Source organism: Bufo gargarizans, chromosome 2 (genome assembly GCF_014858855.1).
Source record: "Bufo gargarizans isolate SCDJY-AF-19 chromosome 2, ASM1485885v1, whole genome shotgun sequence".
NCBI lineage: Eukaryota > Metazoa > Chordata > Amphibia > Anura > Bufonidae > Bufo > Bufo gargarizans.
This window is the reverse complement of record NC_058081.1, coordinates 713,575,944-713,593,150: the sequence shown is the minus strand read 5'-3', so window position 1 is coordinate 713,593,150 and position 17,207 is coordinate 713,575,944. Positions and strand designations below refer to the sequence as shown.

The 17,207-nt window shown below is 49.8% G+C and overlaps 1 protein-coding gene across 3 annotated transcripts in view; it reads right to left on the bottom strand.

Annotated features, from left to right (window-relative positions):
- Positions 1-12,077: 12,077 nt before the first annotated feature.
- LOC122927081 (gap junction gamma-1 protein-like) overlaps positions 12,078-17,207 on the bottom strand; it is a 74,391-nt gene continuing 69,261 nt past the window's right edge. For all 3 annotated transcript variants that reach the window (XM_044278657.1, XM_044278658.1, XM_044278656.1), the window contains one exon: positions 12,078-13,590. In XM_044278657.1, coding sequence (XP_044134592.1) covers positions 12,341-13,570 — 1,230 coding nt within the window. In that variant the 5' untranslated portion in view covers positions 13,571-13,590 and the 3' untranslated portion in view covers positions 12,078-12,340. The remainder of the gene's footprint in view (positions 13,591-17,207) is intronic.

The following is a 17,207-nucleotide window of genomic DNA, read 5'->3' as shown; positions in this document are numbered from 1 at the left end:
TCCCAGTGCTGGATGGTGGGCTCTGTATTGTCATTCCCAACCTGACATCCTGCCGCTGCTGATGGGGTCACAGGGTGTTCCCCTCATCATTAGTCCGGCTCCTTCCTTCACTGGAAATGGAGGGTGTCACCCCAACGGCAGCTGAGGGGTTAACACGATAATGAGGTCCATAGGAGGCACCACCTGCAGCACAAGCTGCTTACAGCATTTATCCTCTACTGAGTCACATCCAGAGCTGCAGCTACATCATGTCGTATACTCCAGTCACATCCAGACCTGCAGACACAGTGCTACATCATGTCGTATACTCCAGTCACATCCAGAGCTGCAGACACAGTGCTACATCATGTCCATTCTCCAGTCACATCCAGAGCTGCAGGCACAGTGCTACATCATGTCCCATTCTCCAGTCACATCCAGAGCTGCAGGCACAGTGCTACATCATGTCTCATTCTCCAGTCACATCCAGAGCTGTAGACACAGTGCTACATCATGTCTCATTCTCCAGTCAAATCCAGAGCTGCAGACACAGTGCTACATCATGTCTCATTCTCCAGTCACATCCAGAGCTGCAGACACAGTGCTACATCATGTCTTATTCTCCAGTCACATCCAGAGCTGCAGACACAGTGCTACATCATGTCTTATTCTCCAGTCACATCCAGAGCTGCAGACACAGTGCTACATCATGTCTTATGCTACAGTCACATCCAAAGCTGCAGACACAGTGCTACATCATGTCTTATGCTACAGTCACATCCAAAGCTGCAGACACAGTGCTACATCATGTCTTTTTCTCCAGTCACATCCAGAGCTGCAGGCACAGTGCTACATCATGTCTCATTCTCCAGTCACATCCAGAGCTGTAGACACAGTGCTATATTATGTCTTATTCTCCAGTCACATCCAGAGCTGTAGACACAGTGCTACATCATGTCTTATGCTACAGTCACATCCAGAGCTGTAGACACAGTGCTACATCATGTCTTATGCTACAGTCACATCCAGAGCTGTAGACACAGTGCTACATCATGTCGTATACTCCAGTCACATCCAGGGCTGTAGACACAGTGCTACATCATGTCGTACACTCCAGTCGCATTCAGAGCTGTAGACACAGTGCTACATCATGTCGTATACTCCAGTCACATCCACAGCTATCGACACAGTGCTACATCATGTCGTATACTCCAGTCACATCCAGAGCTGCAGCTACATCGTGTCTTATACTCAAGTCACATCTAGAGCTGCAGACACAGTGCTACATTGTGTCTTACACTCCAGTCACATCCATAGTCTGCTGTGCCGTGTATCTAATCCTATCATGTGTGATACATCCTGCTGTATCTAATCCTATGCTGTGAGCTGAGCAGACGTGTGGTGGAGGAGCTCCTGCCTTCCATCCCTGGCCAGGACCTGCTCTTGTCTCTGGATAGAGTTGGTCTTGAAGGGTCAATCCAGGGATGGAGCCTTACACGGAGTAAGCCGGCGGAGGGTAGGAAGTTGTCCCAACCAGCCTCAGGGGTTAGGACTATCAGCTCGGGGGTCGCAGCAATGCGGCCTCAGCCCCCCCCCCCCCCTTGAGATTGGGGCTAATTAGGCTGCAAAAGCCTACGAGGAAAGAACCCGAAAAGCCTCAGATTGTGGCCTCTCCGGAGCAGGCCCAGAAGAGCCGCAGGGAGGTGGAGGAGTGGGCGCTGCTGAGAGCTGGAGAATCAACACCTACCTTCAGCTTCCGTATAGCAGCCTGGGTCCAGGAATACCAGGAGGCTGGAAGATCCCTGTGGCAGCTCTAGGGTGAGCTGAGTATGGCAAGAGCCCGGCTCCAGGATTGCCAGGAGGCTGGAAGATCCCTGCGGCATCTCCAGGGTGAGCTGAGCATGGCAAGAGCCCAGCTCCAGGATTACCAGGAGGCTGGAAGATCCCTGTGCCGGCTCCGGGGCTGAAATGAGCATGGCAAGAGCCCGGCTCCAGGATTACCAGAAGGCTGAAAGATCCCTGCGGCAGTTCCAGGATGAGCTGAGCATGGCAAGAGCCCGACTCCAGGATTACCAGGAGGCTGAAAGATCCCTGCGGCAGTTCCAGGATGAGCTGAGCATGGCAAGAGCCTGGCTCCAGGAGTACTAGGAGGCTGGAAGATCCCTGTGCCGGCTCCGGGGCTGAGCATGGCAAGAGCCCGGCTCCAGGATTACCAGGAGGATGAAAGTTCCCTGTGCCGGCTCCGGGGCTGAACTGAGCATGGCAAGAGCCTGGCTCCAGGATTACCAGAAGGCTGAAAGATCCCTGCGGCAGTTCCAGGATGAGCTGAGCATGGCAAGAGCCCGACTCCAGGATTACCAGGAGGCTGAAAGATCCCTGCGGCAGTTCCAGGATGAGCTGAGCATGGCAAGAGCCTGGCTCCAGGAGTACTAGGAGGCTGGAAGATCCCTGTGCCGGCTCCGGGGCTGAGCATGGCAAGAGCCCGGCTCCAGGATTACCAGGAGGATGAAAGTTCCCTGTGCCGGCTCCGGGGCTGAACTGAGCATGGCAAGAGCCTGGCTCCAGGATTACCAGAAGGCTGAAAGATCCCTGCGGCAGTTCCAGGATGAGCTGAGCATGGCAAGAGCCTGGCTCCAGGAGTACTAGGAGGCTGGAAGATCCCTGTGCCGGCTCCGGGGCTGAGCATGGCAAGAGCCCGGCTCCAGGATTACCAGGAGGCTGAAAGTTCCCTGTGCCGGCTCCGGGGCTGAACTGAGCATGGCAAGAGCCTGGCTCCAGGATTACCAGAAGGCTGAAAGATCCCTGCGGCAGTTCCAGGATGAGCTGAGCATGGCAAGAGCCTGGCTCCAGGAGTACTAGGAGGCTGGAAGATCCCTGTGCCGGCTCCGGGGCTGAGCATGGCAAGAGCCCGGCTCCAGGATTACCAGGAGGCTGAAAGTTCCCTGTGCCGGCTCCGGGGCTGAACTGAGCATGGCAAGAGCCCGGCTCCAGGATTACTAGGAGGCTGGAAGATCCCTGTGCTGGCTTCGGGGCTGAGCTGAGCACGGCGAGGGTCTGTAGTGTCCCACTTATGTGTATGGGTCACCCCACATTGCTATATGCCCTTTCATGTCATCTTGCACTAATCACTGTATTTTCTGTTGTCAGTGCTGCTAAATTCCTATTTTAGGCTGGTGAAATGCATTACACACTACCAACACTAGAGGTCACCATAACACCATTTATATAGGTCAGCCACAGGAAGTTAGAGTGAGATTAGGAGTTCAGAGATTAGGAGGAGGAGAGGAGACAGACTTTGCTCTCTTCTCCTGGGCCTTGTCCAGGAGGTAAGCTACTTGAACTTTTGGAATCCAGAAGCAGGATTTAGTAATCCTACATTGTACAGTCAAGGCCAGAGACTACTTGGACTATAGTTCAGACAACCTTTTCAAAGAATGGAGCAGAGAGTTTGCCTGCCATGAGGGAGACCGCTCTTGGGTTGTATATTATTAGTACCAGAGGATCCATATTATTGCAAGACTCAATAGCCAGAGCAAGGTCAGGAACCAAGTAAAGTATCATCATCACTCCTGCATACGTTGACCTGGAACCTACATACGTCACCTTACAGAGCCTGCTAATCGGGATTTGCAACTTTATCATCTTTACCATCTTCATGTAAGACAAAGTGCTGCTATTGAATGTTATACTTATTGCAAGACTACAACTTCCAAGTAAAGTTCCTGTTTGGTTCAACTACTGCCTCTCTCATCATTCTACTCCATCTCCTAATTGCTTCTTACGGTGCTGGCATCACGAACATAGGGGCCCAGCCACCAAAGCACCCTAAGCATACCCACTACCATCAAGGGCACCTCAACTTCCATCTGGCTGGTGTTCCCTGAAACAGAGAGTGCCCCGGAGGATTTAGTGCTGTCTTCCCCTCTACTGCACGCCGGCCCAGGGAGCTACAGAAATGTGAGTACAACTACTGCACCCATTCGGCACATTATCACCACTCTCACCGTGCACTCACTACACCCCTGTAGCCCGGTCGTAGCAGGTCTAGGTCAGGAAGGTCTCTGGTGCATACTGGAAGGTGGAGGGGCCTTCTCCAAGAAACTCCAGAATTACGACCGGTTCCGAGAAAGGATGTCCCCTGTGAGACCTGAAAAAAAAGGAAAATGGGGGAAGAAAACAGGAGGTACATGAGGTAGGGGAGTCATCATCTGAGGATGGTTGTACAGAGGACTCCTCTGTCTCTTGTGAAGACTTTGACCAGGAGGAAAGCAGCATGGAGGAAGGGGGTCAGGACTCTGTGGAGGGAAATGGAGGAACAGTCCAGGATCCCAAACCCACTGAGCTGACCCTGGATGAGGAGAGCTTGGAGAGTGTGCACCTGAGAACCAGGTAGGTGTGTCTGCCAATTAACACCCCTGATGAGGAAGGACACCATCCACCTGGCACGCTGACCCAGATCTGCACCTTGGAATCACCTGCCAGAATGGGGCAGCTCTACTTTGGGTCAGAGTTACCTGCAGAGGACAGAGCAAAGAAAAACAAAAAGAACAAGAACAACAAAAGAAGCAGAAGCCTGCAGAAGGTTAGGTGAGACTATGCTATATACCACAGTCTCCCCCGTGCTCTGAGCCAACTGAAAAGTCAGTCCAGGGTACGAGTCCCGTTTGACCCCAAGTTCTGCCTCTGAAATGGGGCCTGAATGTGGGAGCATGTGTCCCAGCAGTGAGGGTGGTGTGGGTTGTGCTGAAGGCGCAGACCGGAAGCCTCCGGCGTTCACCACCCTAAAGTTGATTGATGGCGATGGCGGTAGGTTGACGGAAGCCAGTGTGGCGAAAACATGGGCGCGAAAGTGGGAGGTTCCACTGCTGTTGGCTATTCCTCAGTGGGAGGGGTCCGGCACCAGAACCTGCTCCGGTAGCCTCAGCGGCCCCATTGTTTACACTACTGCAAAGTAGCGCTACGTTTGGTGGGGGCAGGGGGGCTGCGGTACCCCTTCTCCCAAACAGTCTGTTTCACAGCCCAGGCCTATGGCAAAGAGATGCAGATCCAGTGCCAGTCTGGACGGCATTACAGCCATGCCAGGGGTAAAAACACTGGGCCGGGGCAATAAACTAACCTGTGAAGCGGAGGGTCCTGGCACCACCCATGACATATGGTAATGCCTCTGTGCAACCACACCCAAGGATGTAGAGGTTTCAGCGAAAATAGGGTCAGGAACATCTGGACTGACCAGCCCGGCCGTATGAGTGATGGTAGGATGTCCAGGCATGTGAGTGTGAAGATGAATGGTAATGTTAATGCTGCTGCTGATGGTAATAATGTTTCAGAGGTTAATGCTGCTGTTGCTATTGGTGATGTTGGTCCTGAAATATGGACCTCTGTAGTTCCTCCTGGTCCGGTTGCTCCTCCTGGCAGGACTTATGCTAGTGTTGCGGCAGGTGGAACGCCGTGCCCCCCCCCCTCATCTTTCATTTCTAGGGACGGCATTTTGCAACAACGCCTCCTAGGTGCTCTACGGGCAGGGGACAGTCCATATCAGCAGGGGGCCAGCAGAGAGACTTGTCCTTGTGGATTAGCAGACATGGACTAGGAGCTTTCTGAGAAAAAAGGGGAGCTCAGTGGTCGCTCCCAACAGCTGGGCAAGCTGGTGCCAAGAGGAATGTAGTCTGTCTCCGGTGGAGTGGCAATGATGCATGCCCTCCCAGAAAGAGGGTGGTGATGGGCTTTAAGGCAGGTGACTAGTGTTGGTCGAGCACCATAGTGCTCGGGTGCTCGAGTAGAACACCTCGGGATGCTCAATGGAAGTCATCGGGAGAACCCGAGCATTAAACCAGGGGAGGGCGTCTGGTTCATAGTAAAAGGTCAGAAATTGATGGAAACACCAGTGAAATGGATCGGGAACAGCATGGGGAGGACATCTGGATGCATCTTGGACTCCCAGGTCGCTGCTGGAACGATGTTGTCCGAGTAGTGCGCCACTTTTACAGACTGACAATAATACGCACAAAACCGAAGATAACATTGATTTTAGAGGAAAAATAGTTAGGAAACATTCTTTCCTGTATATTTACTTGTATATAAAGTGCAAGTGCTGCCAAAAATGACAAGGAAGAGGCTCCAATACGACCTGTATATCACATAAAGGAGGCCTCATCCACATTGTGGTACAATTGTTCAGGTAGTGGGACCCTGTGGGTGGGTGGCTGGGTATTTGTGCTTGCGTTCAAATGCCTGGGGTATGGACATCTGTACGCTGTGCTGGGACACAGAAGTGGATGTGGTCGCTGACGGTGCTTGCGAAGGTCCAGGTGCAGGGCGGGAAGCACCCGAGCCTGCGCCTTCGACAGGAGATTGGCCATCACGTAACACAGGGGTAGAGGAGGCAGTGGTGTGACCCACAGACACTGATTGTGGACCCAGGCATTCATCCCGCTTATTACGGTGCTTGGATGCCATGTGGCGGATCATGCTGGTGGTGGTGAGGTTGCTAGTGTTAACGCCCCTGCTCATTTTTGTATGACACAGGTTGCAAATGACAGTTCTTTCCTCAAAAAAGCACCAGACTGCGGAACACCTATCACTTGGCAAGGAAGATTGCCGCAAGGGGGTGCTCCAGGGAACAGTTGCGGGCCTGGACCCGACTATTTATCGGGCCTGGGAAAATGTGGTAGTAGTTGAGGGTGATCCGCAACAACCGGGGGCCAAGTCTATGTTCCCCCGTTTTGTGGTTCAACAAGAGATGCTGTACAGAGTAAATCAACTACGGGGTGAGCATATTGAACAGTTGGTGGTGTCCAAGGCGTATTGCAAGCTCGTGTTGGAGTTAGCCCACCAACATGTTCTTGGGGGACACCTGGGCCAGCAGAAAACGCAGGACCGGATTTTACAGCGTTTTCACCCAGTGTGTTCAGAGAGGTGGAAGAGTATTGCAAGTCTTGCCCAACCTGCCAGAGAACCAGCCCCCAGCCACATTTCCGTAGCCCCTTGGTTCCTTTCCCGATTATTCAGGTTCCATTCGAGCGGATTGTATCTTGGTAGTCCTGGACTATGCCACTCGGTACCCAGAGGCGGTGCTGCTGCAACATACCTCTGCCAAACTTATAGCCAAAAAATTAGTGGAGATGTTTTCCCGAGTGGGCCTACCGAGAGAGATACTGACCGACCAGGGGACTCCTTTTATGTCAAAAGTCATGAGGGAACTCGGTAAACTACTACAGATCAAACAGTTGCGGACGTCCGTCTATCACCCACAAATGGACGGCCTGGTAGAAAGGTTTAATCAAACCTTGAAAAACATGTTAAAGCGGGTGGTGTCTAAAGATGGGAGGGATTGGGATCTTCTACTGCCCTATCTCATGTTTGCAGTGCAAGAGGTGCCCCAGGCCTCTCCTGGGTTCTCGCCCTACGAACTGCTGTATGGCCGACATCCGCGTCAAAGTGGCGTAGGAACAAGAACCCACACTGCATAAAGGTGTGATTGAGTACGTCACTCGGATGCAAGAGCGGATGGAGACAGTATTGCCGCTGGTTAAGGAACATGTGGAGGCAGCCCAGCGAGCTCAGAGTAGGGTCTATAATCTCCAGGCTCGGGTTTGGAATTTTAACCCAGGAGATCGGGTTTTGGTTCTGGTGCCGACAGTGGACAGTAAGTTCCTGTCTAGGTGGCAGGGCCCCTACGAAGTGCTCGAAAAAGTTGGGGAGGTAACCTACAAGGTACACCAGCCCGGGCGGAGAAAGCCGGAGTAGATGTACCATATAAACTTACTGAAACCGGAAAGATAGGGAGACCAGTACGGACAACAGGCCCCGGCTGATTTTTCTGGGATAGAGTTTCCAGTCCCACGGGTGTCATTGAGGAGTCAAAAAAGTGAATGGGCCAGTCCGATAGTCTTAATATCCAAGCCGGACGGGACGTTACGATTCTGTAACGACTTTCGCGAACTTAATGAGGTTTCCAAGCTTGACGCGTATCCCATGCCTCGAGAGGGTGAGCTTATTGAGAAGTTAGGCCAAGCCCGGTATTTTTCTGTTTTAGACCTCACCGAAGAGTACTGGCAGGTACCCTTGACGGAGGCTGCCAAAGAAAAAATGTCTTTCATCACACCAGAGGGGCTGTATCAGTACAAGGTATTACCCTTTGGTCTACATCGCGCTCCTGCCACGTTTTAAAGGCTAATGGACATTGTACTTCGTCCACATCGTTGGTTTGCTTCGTCGTACCTGGATGATATTGTTATCCATAGCACCGACTGGGAAAGTCACCTACCTAAAGTACAGGCGGTAGTGGACTCCCTTAGGGAGGCTGGCTTAACCACTAACCCAAAAAAGTGCACAATAGGGTTAGAAGAGACAAGTACCTGGGGTATGTAATTGGGCGTGGAATTATTAAACCTCAGGCGAACAAAATTGAGGCAATTCAGAATTGGCCCCGACCTGTCCCTACTCGTTCCTGGGAATGGTGGGATACTATATGAGGTTTGTCCACCACTTTGCCACAATGGCTGCACCATTGACAGGCCTTTTTAAAGGGAGTCTGTCAGCAGATTTACCCCTTTTTAACAGTTGCCATTATGCTGTAGCCGCAAAACAGACGATTAACACGGTACCTTTAAACGCTTTGGTGGACTTTTAAATCTGCCAAAAACGAACTTTGATGAGGGCTTGCAAGTGCCCAGGGCGGAGTCCACCGTGTTGGAGCCCAGGCAGCTCTGCCTCTTCGGCTCTTATCCCCGCCCAGCCTCCTCCTCTGCTTGCCTATCTGTTGTCTCTCCCCCTCAGCGAGATCCCGCGCCGACGCGATAACTTCCTTGGCCGGGGCATGCGCACTGCAATGCCCATTGCTGACACGGCATCGCAGTAGCTTATGCGCATGCCCCGACCAAGGAAGTCATCGCGTCGGCGCGGGATCTCGCTGAGGGGGAGAGACAACAGATAGGCGGGCAGAGGAGGAGGCTGGGCGGGGATAAGAGCCGAAGAGGCAGAGCTGCCTGGGCTCCAACACGGTGGACTCCGCCCTGGGCACTTGCAAGCCCTCATCAAAGTTCGTTTTTGGCAGATTTAAAAGTCCACCAAAGCGTATAAAGGTACTGTGTTAATCGTCTGTTTTGCGGCTACAGCATAATGGCAACTGTTAAAAAGGGGTAAATCTGCTGACAGACTCCCTTTAAGGGACGCAAGTCAGTGACAGTCCAGTGGAATGAGCAGTGTGCGGGTCCCCTGTTTTGGTGACACCCGACTTCAAAAGGCAGTTTATAGTACAGACCGATGCCTCCGAGGTGGGTCTCGGTGCTGTAATGTCTCAGGAGGTCAACGGGGAGGAGCATCCCGTTGTCTTCTTCAGCCGGAAGCTTACCCCTGCCGACACCAGGTATAGTATAGTGGAGAGAGTGCCTGGCTATTCGGTCAAACACCGCGATGACATCTTTGCCTTGATACATCCTTGTGGTATGGCTGAGTTTGACATCAGCTTTGTTCACCCGGGAGGCCTTGAGGTCTTCTGGGGAAATTATGAGCTGATGAACAACGGCTGGTGAGATTTTGCTGTAGAAGCAGTTTTTCGCCAAAATAGGGTCAGGAAGGTGACCATTTTGACCTGTAACGAGTCACTTTCTTGTTATTCTTGTTATTATTAGGCTTAACCTAATCAAGATGGAGGTTACTTACCTATCGAGGAGACTAGGAGGGTTATGTATGGTTAACCTTGTGGTGTTCCTTGTGAACACCTTTGTCAAGATGAACCTGGCAAACCTCTGGCAAGAGAGGGCTCCTCCGTAGATATCCTCCTCTATGGGATGGTTTCGGCCTTTTTTCCAGGAATGGAAGAATGGAGGGCAGGTGAAAGACTTGGAGACGCCCCATGGACATCTCCTTGCTTATACCGCCTGGTTTTGAAAATGATTCGTCGGTGGGATCTGGAGCTGCGGAAGAGCAAGACCTTGTCTAGAAGGTTACCTGACAGTAGGGTTTTATTGACCCATTTCCAGAAGCTGCAGGCGTTCAAAGACTGTCCAAGTGAGGTCCTCGAGGTGGGATTAAAACTTTTTAATTCAGTGAGGATCCCGCAGAAGAATTGGGATCTGGATTGGCGTGGCCTCCACGGGAGGCTGTAAGTAAGGGGCAACTTGAAGTACAGGAACTTTGCTGAAAGAGGTTGTGCTCGGGAAGAGTGTTGTATCTAATCCTATCCTGTGTGATACTGCCTGCAGAGCTGTGTATCTAATCCTATCCTGTGTGATACTGCATGCTGAGCTGTGTATCTAATCCTATCCTGTGTGATACTGCCTGCTGAGCTGTGTATCTAATCCTATCCTGTGTGATACTTTCTGCTGCTGAGCTGTGTATCTAATCCTATCCTGTATGATACAGTCTGCTGAGCCGTGTATCTAATCCTATCCTGTGTGATACTGTCTGCTGAGCTGTGTATCTAATCCTATCCTGTGTGATACTGTCTGCTGAGCTGTGTATCTAATCCTCTCCTGTGTGATACTGTCTGCTGAGCTGTGTATCTAATCCTATCCTGTGTGATACTGTCTGCTGAGCTGTGTATCTAATCCTATGTGATACTGTCTGCTGAGCTGTTTATCTAATCCTATCCTGTGTGATACTGTCTGCTGAGCTGTGTATCTAATCCTATCCTGTGTGATACTGTTTGCTGAGCTGTGTATCTAATCCTATCCTGTGTGATACTGTCTGCTGAGCTGTGTATCTAATCCTATCCTGTGTGATACTGTCTGCTGAGCTGTGTATCTAATCCTATCCTGTGTGATACTGACTGCTGAGCTGTGTATCTAATCCTATCCTGTGTGATACTGACTGCTGAGCCGTGTATCTAATCCTGTCCTGTGTGATACTGTCTGCTGAGCCGTGTATCTAATCCTGTCCTGTGTGATACTGTCTGCTGAGCCGTGTATCTAATCCTATCCTGTGTGATACTGTCTGCTGAGCCGTGTATCTAATCATATCCTGTGTGATACAGTCTGCTGAGCTGTGTATCTAATCCTATCCTGTGTGATACTGTCTGCTGAGCTATGTATCTAATCCTATCCTGTGTGATACTGTCTGCTGAGCTATGTATCTAATCCTATCCTGTGTGATACTGACTGCTGAGCTGTGTATCTAATCCTATCCTGTGTGATACTGACTGCTGAGCTGTGTATCTAATCCTATCCTGTGTGATACTGTCTGCTGAGCTGTGTATCTAATCCTATCCTGTGTGATACAGTCTGCTGAGCTGTGTATCTAATCCTATCCTGTGTGATACTGCCTGCTGAGCTGTGTATCTAATCCTATCCTGTGTGATACAGTCTGCTGAGCTGTGTATCTAATCCTATCCTGTGTGATACAGTCTGCTGAGCTGTGTATCTAATCCTATCCTGTGTGATACTGACTGCTGAGCTGTGTATCTAATCCTCTCCTGTGTGATACGGTCTTGGAGAAGCTCACATGTATCTCTATATCGGGCGGTTTCCTCCGCGGTTCGCCCCTCCCCTCTTTCTATATCAGGTGGTTTCCTCCGCGGTTCGCCCCTCCCCCCTTTCTATATCAGGCGGTTTCCTCCGCGGTTCGCCCCTCCCCCCTTTCTATATCAGGCGGTTTCCTCCGCGGTTCGCCCCTCCCCTCTTTCTATATCAGGTGGTTTCCTCAGCGGTTCGCCCCTCCCCTCTTTCTATATCAGGTGGTTTCCTCAGCGGTTCGCCCCTCCCCTCTTTCTATATCAGGCGGTTTCCTCCACGGTTCACCCCTCCCCTCTTTCTATATCAGGCGGTTTCCTCCACGGTTCACCCCTCCCCTCTTTCTATATCAGGTGGTTTCCTCCGTGGTTTGCCCCTCCCCTCTTTATATATATCGGGCGGTTTCCTCCGCGGTTCGCCCCTCCCCCCTTTCTATATCAGGGGTGGCATCTGTGCCCATAACGGTTCCAGTAGGTTTTATCCCCCCCCCCACTCCACCTGCCTCTCTTGGGGGTCATGTGACCAGTGTTGGGCGTGGCCTCTATGTTTTGGGGTCCCCTTACTTGTCACGATGCTGAGGGGGGGGGGTTTCCTGGGACCTGTTAACCCCTCACATCCCAGGAATGAGGAGAAGATGTTGGATTTGTCAGGTTTCAATGATTTTTCTTTTTTATAAAAAACAGAAACAATTTGTACAAATAAAAGTTACAATTAGAAACATGAGAAGAATCGGGGGTTCCCCTGTCTGTACCCCAAAATGTGCAAACGCTGCAGCGTCTCCAGATCTGGTCCACAGAACAGGACCCCCTGAGGGACACTTTAGCCCCCAGGCCGTCGGTTAGAAGTGTAGGCATGTAAGCAGACGGGTTAGACTTGTGTGCAGCTTCGGCAGTGATCGGAGGAGATCCAGGTCATATCCACACAGTGGTCTTCCCGTCCTTGCTGCTGGTGCTGCCTTTATCTGAGCCGGCTTTGGGCTTGGCTCCTTGCTTTTCATGAGCAGTATTGACCCAGTTCTGCTCCACTACTGTCCCCCCGGACGCTGGGCTGCTGGTCCGGGATGTTTGGCCATTGACCTGAGAATTGTAGGTTTGGAAGGCGATGTCCAGCTGCTCCTGGGCCACCCTCAGATGTTTATGTAAGGAGGTAAGGTCTGAGGGCGGGTTGTCATTGGGGCTCATACATTGATGCTCCTGGGCCACGTTGGCCAGGTTCTGCTCATGCGCCATCACACTGTTGGGGAGTTTGGTGGACTTGTCCGATTTGACCACCATATTGTATTCCGGGGGACACGTCATGTTCTTTGGGTAGGAGTAGTTGTAGGGCGGTTGTCTGGGGCTGCTATCCCTCCGGCTGCGGATGGCGTCTCTGATGGTGCCGATGCCGAGGTGGAACATCTCACAGATATTGAGCACTAGGCACAGGCAGCTGACCACATACATGATGAGCAAGAATATGGTCTTCTCCGTGGGTCTGGACACAAAGCAATCTACGGTGTGTGGACATGGCGAGGTGCTGCACTTAAAGAAAGGAAGGACCTGGAAGCCATACAAGAAATACTGTCCGGCCAAGAAGCCAACCTCGAAAACAGCCCTGGAGAGGAGCTGGAAGACATAGATCTTCATCAGGCCTTCCTCCTTTATCCGCCTCCGCCCGTCATGCTTCTTGTTCTCCTTGTCTTTACTCTCCACCTTCTCTGGCTCTGCTGGAGCTTCGTAGATCATAGGCTCCTCTTCTTCATCGCTGGGATCTTCTACGTTCTCACCCGCCCTCCATCTTGAGAAGGATTTCTTCTTGTGGCCATGTTTTCTTCTGTCCTCCTCAGACATGCGGGCGATCCTGTGAATGGCGTAGCCCATATACATGACGGACGGAGCTGAAATCATGATGATCTGAAAGACCCAGAAGCGCACATGCGATAGCGGAGCAAAGGCGTCATAGCAAACGTTATCGCAGCCCGGCTGCTTGGTGTTACACGTGAATTTACTCTGCTCATCGGAGTAGATGGATTCTCCGCCCACTGCGGTCAGGACGATCCGGAAGACGATGAGGACGGTCAGCCATACCTTCCCCACAAAAGTGGAGTGATTGTGAATTTCCTCTAGGAGACGGGTTAGGAAACTCCAGCTCATATTGGGCATAAGGGCTGTTCATTTATGACCTGCAAGAAGCACAAACAAAGCAGTGAGAGGAGCGCCGGAATGATGACATCATCAGCAACCAAACGTCATCATCATTAGTGGTTCAGGACCCGACTAGAGGGACGGCCATACTGGACTTAGTATTAACCAATAGGCCGGACAGAACAACAGACGTGCAGGTTGGGGGACCCCTGGGAAATAGTGACCACAAAGTAATAACCTTCCAATTATCATTCAAAAGAGCGTTTCTACAGGGAGGAACAAAAATACCAAACTTCAAAAAAGCTAAATTTAGCCAACTAAGAGAGGCCATAGGCCGAACTAACTGGGACAAAGTCCTCAAAAATACAGCCACAAAATGGGATATCTTTAAAAACATCCTAAAATCTCATTGTGAGAGGTACATACCGTATGGTAATAAAGGGTTAAGGAACAAAAAGAAACCAATGTGGATAAACAGAACTGTAACGAAAGCAATAAATGACAAAAAGAAAGCATATCATTCACTGAAACAGGAGGGGAGCACGGAAGCACTGAAAAACTATAAGGAAAAAAATAGAACATGTAAAAAACAAATAAAAGCGGCCAAACTAGAGACCGAGAGATTAATTGCCAAAGAGAGTAAAACTAACCCTAAAATATTCTTCAATTATATAAATGTTAAAAAGTATAAATCTGAAGGTGTCGGCCTCTACAGAGTGATGAGGGGGGAGTCGCAGAGAGCGACGAGGAGAAAGCAAAGCTGTTAAATATTTTTTTCTCCAATGTATTCACTGAGGAAAATAAACTGTCAGATGAAATGCAGAATGCAAAAATAAATTCCCCATTAAAAGTGTCTTGTCTGACCCAGGAAGAAGTACATCAGCGACTTAACAAGATTAAAATAGACAAATCGCCAGGACCAGATGGCATACACCCCCGTATCCTAAAAGAATTAAGTAATGTCATAGCCAGACCCTTATTTCTGATATTTGCAGACTCTATACTGACAGGGAATGTCCCACAGGATTGGCGCATGGCAAATGTGGTGCCAATATTCAAAAAGGGGCCAAAAACAGACCCTGGAAACTATAGGCCGGTAAGTTTAACATCTGTTGTGGGTAAACTGTTTGAAGGTTTTCTGAGAGATGCTATGTTAGAGCATCTTAACAGAAATAAGCAAATACCGCCATATCAGCATGGCTTCGTGAGGGATCGGTCATGTCAGACTAATTTAATCAGTTTCTATGAGGAGGTAAGTTCTAGACTTGACAGCGGCGAATCAATGGATGTCGTATATCTGGACTTCTCCAAAGCATCTGACACTGAACCACATAAAAGGTTAGTATATAAAATGAGAATGCTCGGACTGGGAGAAAACGTCTGTATGTGGGGAAGTAACTGGCTGAGGGATAGAAAACAGAGGGGGGGTATTAACGGTACACACGCAGATTGGGTCACTGTCACTAGTGGAGTGCCTCAGGGGGTCAGTACTGGAGGGCTCACTGTAACTAGTGGGGTACCTCAGGGGTCAGTACTGGAGGGGTCACTGTCACTAGTGGGGTACCTCAGGGGTCAGTACTGGAGGGGTCACTGTAACTAGTGGGGTACCTCAGGGGTCAGTATTGGAGGGGTCACTGTCACTAGTGGGGTACCTCAGGGGTCAGTACTGGAGGGGTCACTGTCACTAGTGGGGTACCTCAGGGGTCAGTATTGGAGGGGTCACTGTCACTAGTGGGGTACCTCAGGGGTCAGTATTGGAGGGGTCACTGTCACTAGTGGAGTACCTCAGGGGTCAGTATTGGAGGGGTCACTGTCACTAGTGGGGTACCTCAGGGGTCAGTACTGGAGGGGTCACTGTCACTAGTGGGGTACCTCAGGGGTCAGTATTGGGCCCTATTCTCTTCAATATATTTATTAATGATCTTGTAGAAGGCTTGCATAGTAAAGTATCAATTTTCGCAGATGACACTAAACTGTGTAAAGTAATTTACACTGATGAGGACAGTATACTGTATATATATATATACTACAGAGGACAGTATATACTACAGAGGACAGTATATATACTACAGAGGACAGTATACTGTATATATACTACAGAGGACAGTATACTGTATATACACTACAGATGACAGTATACTGTATATATACTACAGAGGACAGTATACTGTATATATATATATATACTACAGAGGACAGTATACTACTACAGAGGGATCTGGATGGACTGGAGGCTTGGGCAGATAAGTGGCAGATGGGGTTTAACACTGATAAATGTAAAGTTATGCACATGGGAAGGAAAAATGCAAGTCACCCGTACATACTAAATGGTAAAACACTTGGTAACACTGACATGGAAAAGGTTCTAGGAATTTTAATAAACAGCAAACTAAGCTGCAAAAACCAGTGTCAGGCAGCTGCTGCCAAGGCCAATAAGATAATGGGGGCATCTGAAGAGGCATAGATTCCCGTGATAAGAACATAGTCCTACCACTTTACACATCACTAGTCAGACCACACATGGAGGACTGTGTACAGTTCTGGGCTCCTGTGAACAAGGCAGACATAGAAGAGCTGGAGAAGGTCCAGAGGAGGGCAACTAAAGTAATAACTGGAATGGGGCAACTACAGTACCCTGAAAGATTATCAAAATTAGAGTTATTCACTTTAGAAAAAAGACGACTGAGGGGAGATCTAATAACTATGTATAAATATATCAGGGGTCAGTACAGAGATCACTCCCATCATCCCTTTATCCCCAGGACTGTGACGAGGGGACATCCTCTGCGCCTGGAGGAAAGAAGGTTTGTACACAAACATACAAAAAGGATTCTTTACGGTAAGAGCAGTGAGACTATGGACTCTATACTGTAAGAGCAGTGAGACTATGGACTCTATACTGTAAGAGCAGTGAGACTATGGGCTCTTTACTGTAAGAGCACTGAGACTATGGACTCTTTACTGTAAGAGCACTGAGACTATGGACTCTTACTGTAAGAGCAGTGAGACTATGGACTCTATACTGTAAGAGCAGTGAGACTATGGACTCTTACTGTAAGAGCAGTGAGACTATGGACTCTATACTGTAAGAGCAGTGAGACTATGGACTCTATACTGTAAGAGCAGTGAGACTATGGACTCTTACTGTAAGAGCAGTGAGACTATGGACTCTTACTGTAAGAGCAGTGAGACTATGGACTCTATACTGTAAGAGCAGTGAGACTATGGACTCTTACTGTAAGAGCAGTGAGACTATGGACTCTTACTGTAAGAGCAGTGAGACTATGGACTCTTACTGTAAGAGCAGTGAGACTATGGACTCTTACTGTAAGAGCAGTGAGACTATGGACTCTTACTGTAAGAGCAGTGAGACTATGGACTCTTTACTGTAAGAGCAGTGAGACTATGGACTCTATACTGTAAGAGCAGTGAGACTATGGACTCTACTGTAAGAGCAGTGAGACTATGGACTCTTACTGTAAGAGCAGTGAGACTATGGACTCTTACTGTAAGAGCAGTGAGACTATGGACTCTTACTGTAAGAGCAGTGAGACTATGGACTCTATACTGTAAGAGCAGTGAGACTATGGACTCTATACTGTAAGAGCAGTGAGACTATGGACTCTATACTGTAAGAGCAGTGAGACTATGGACT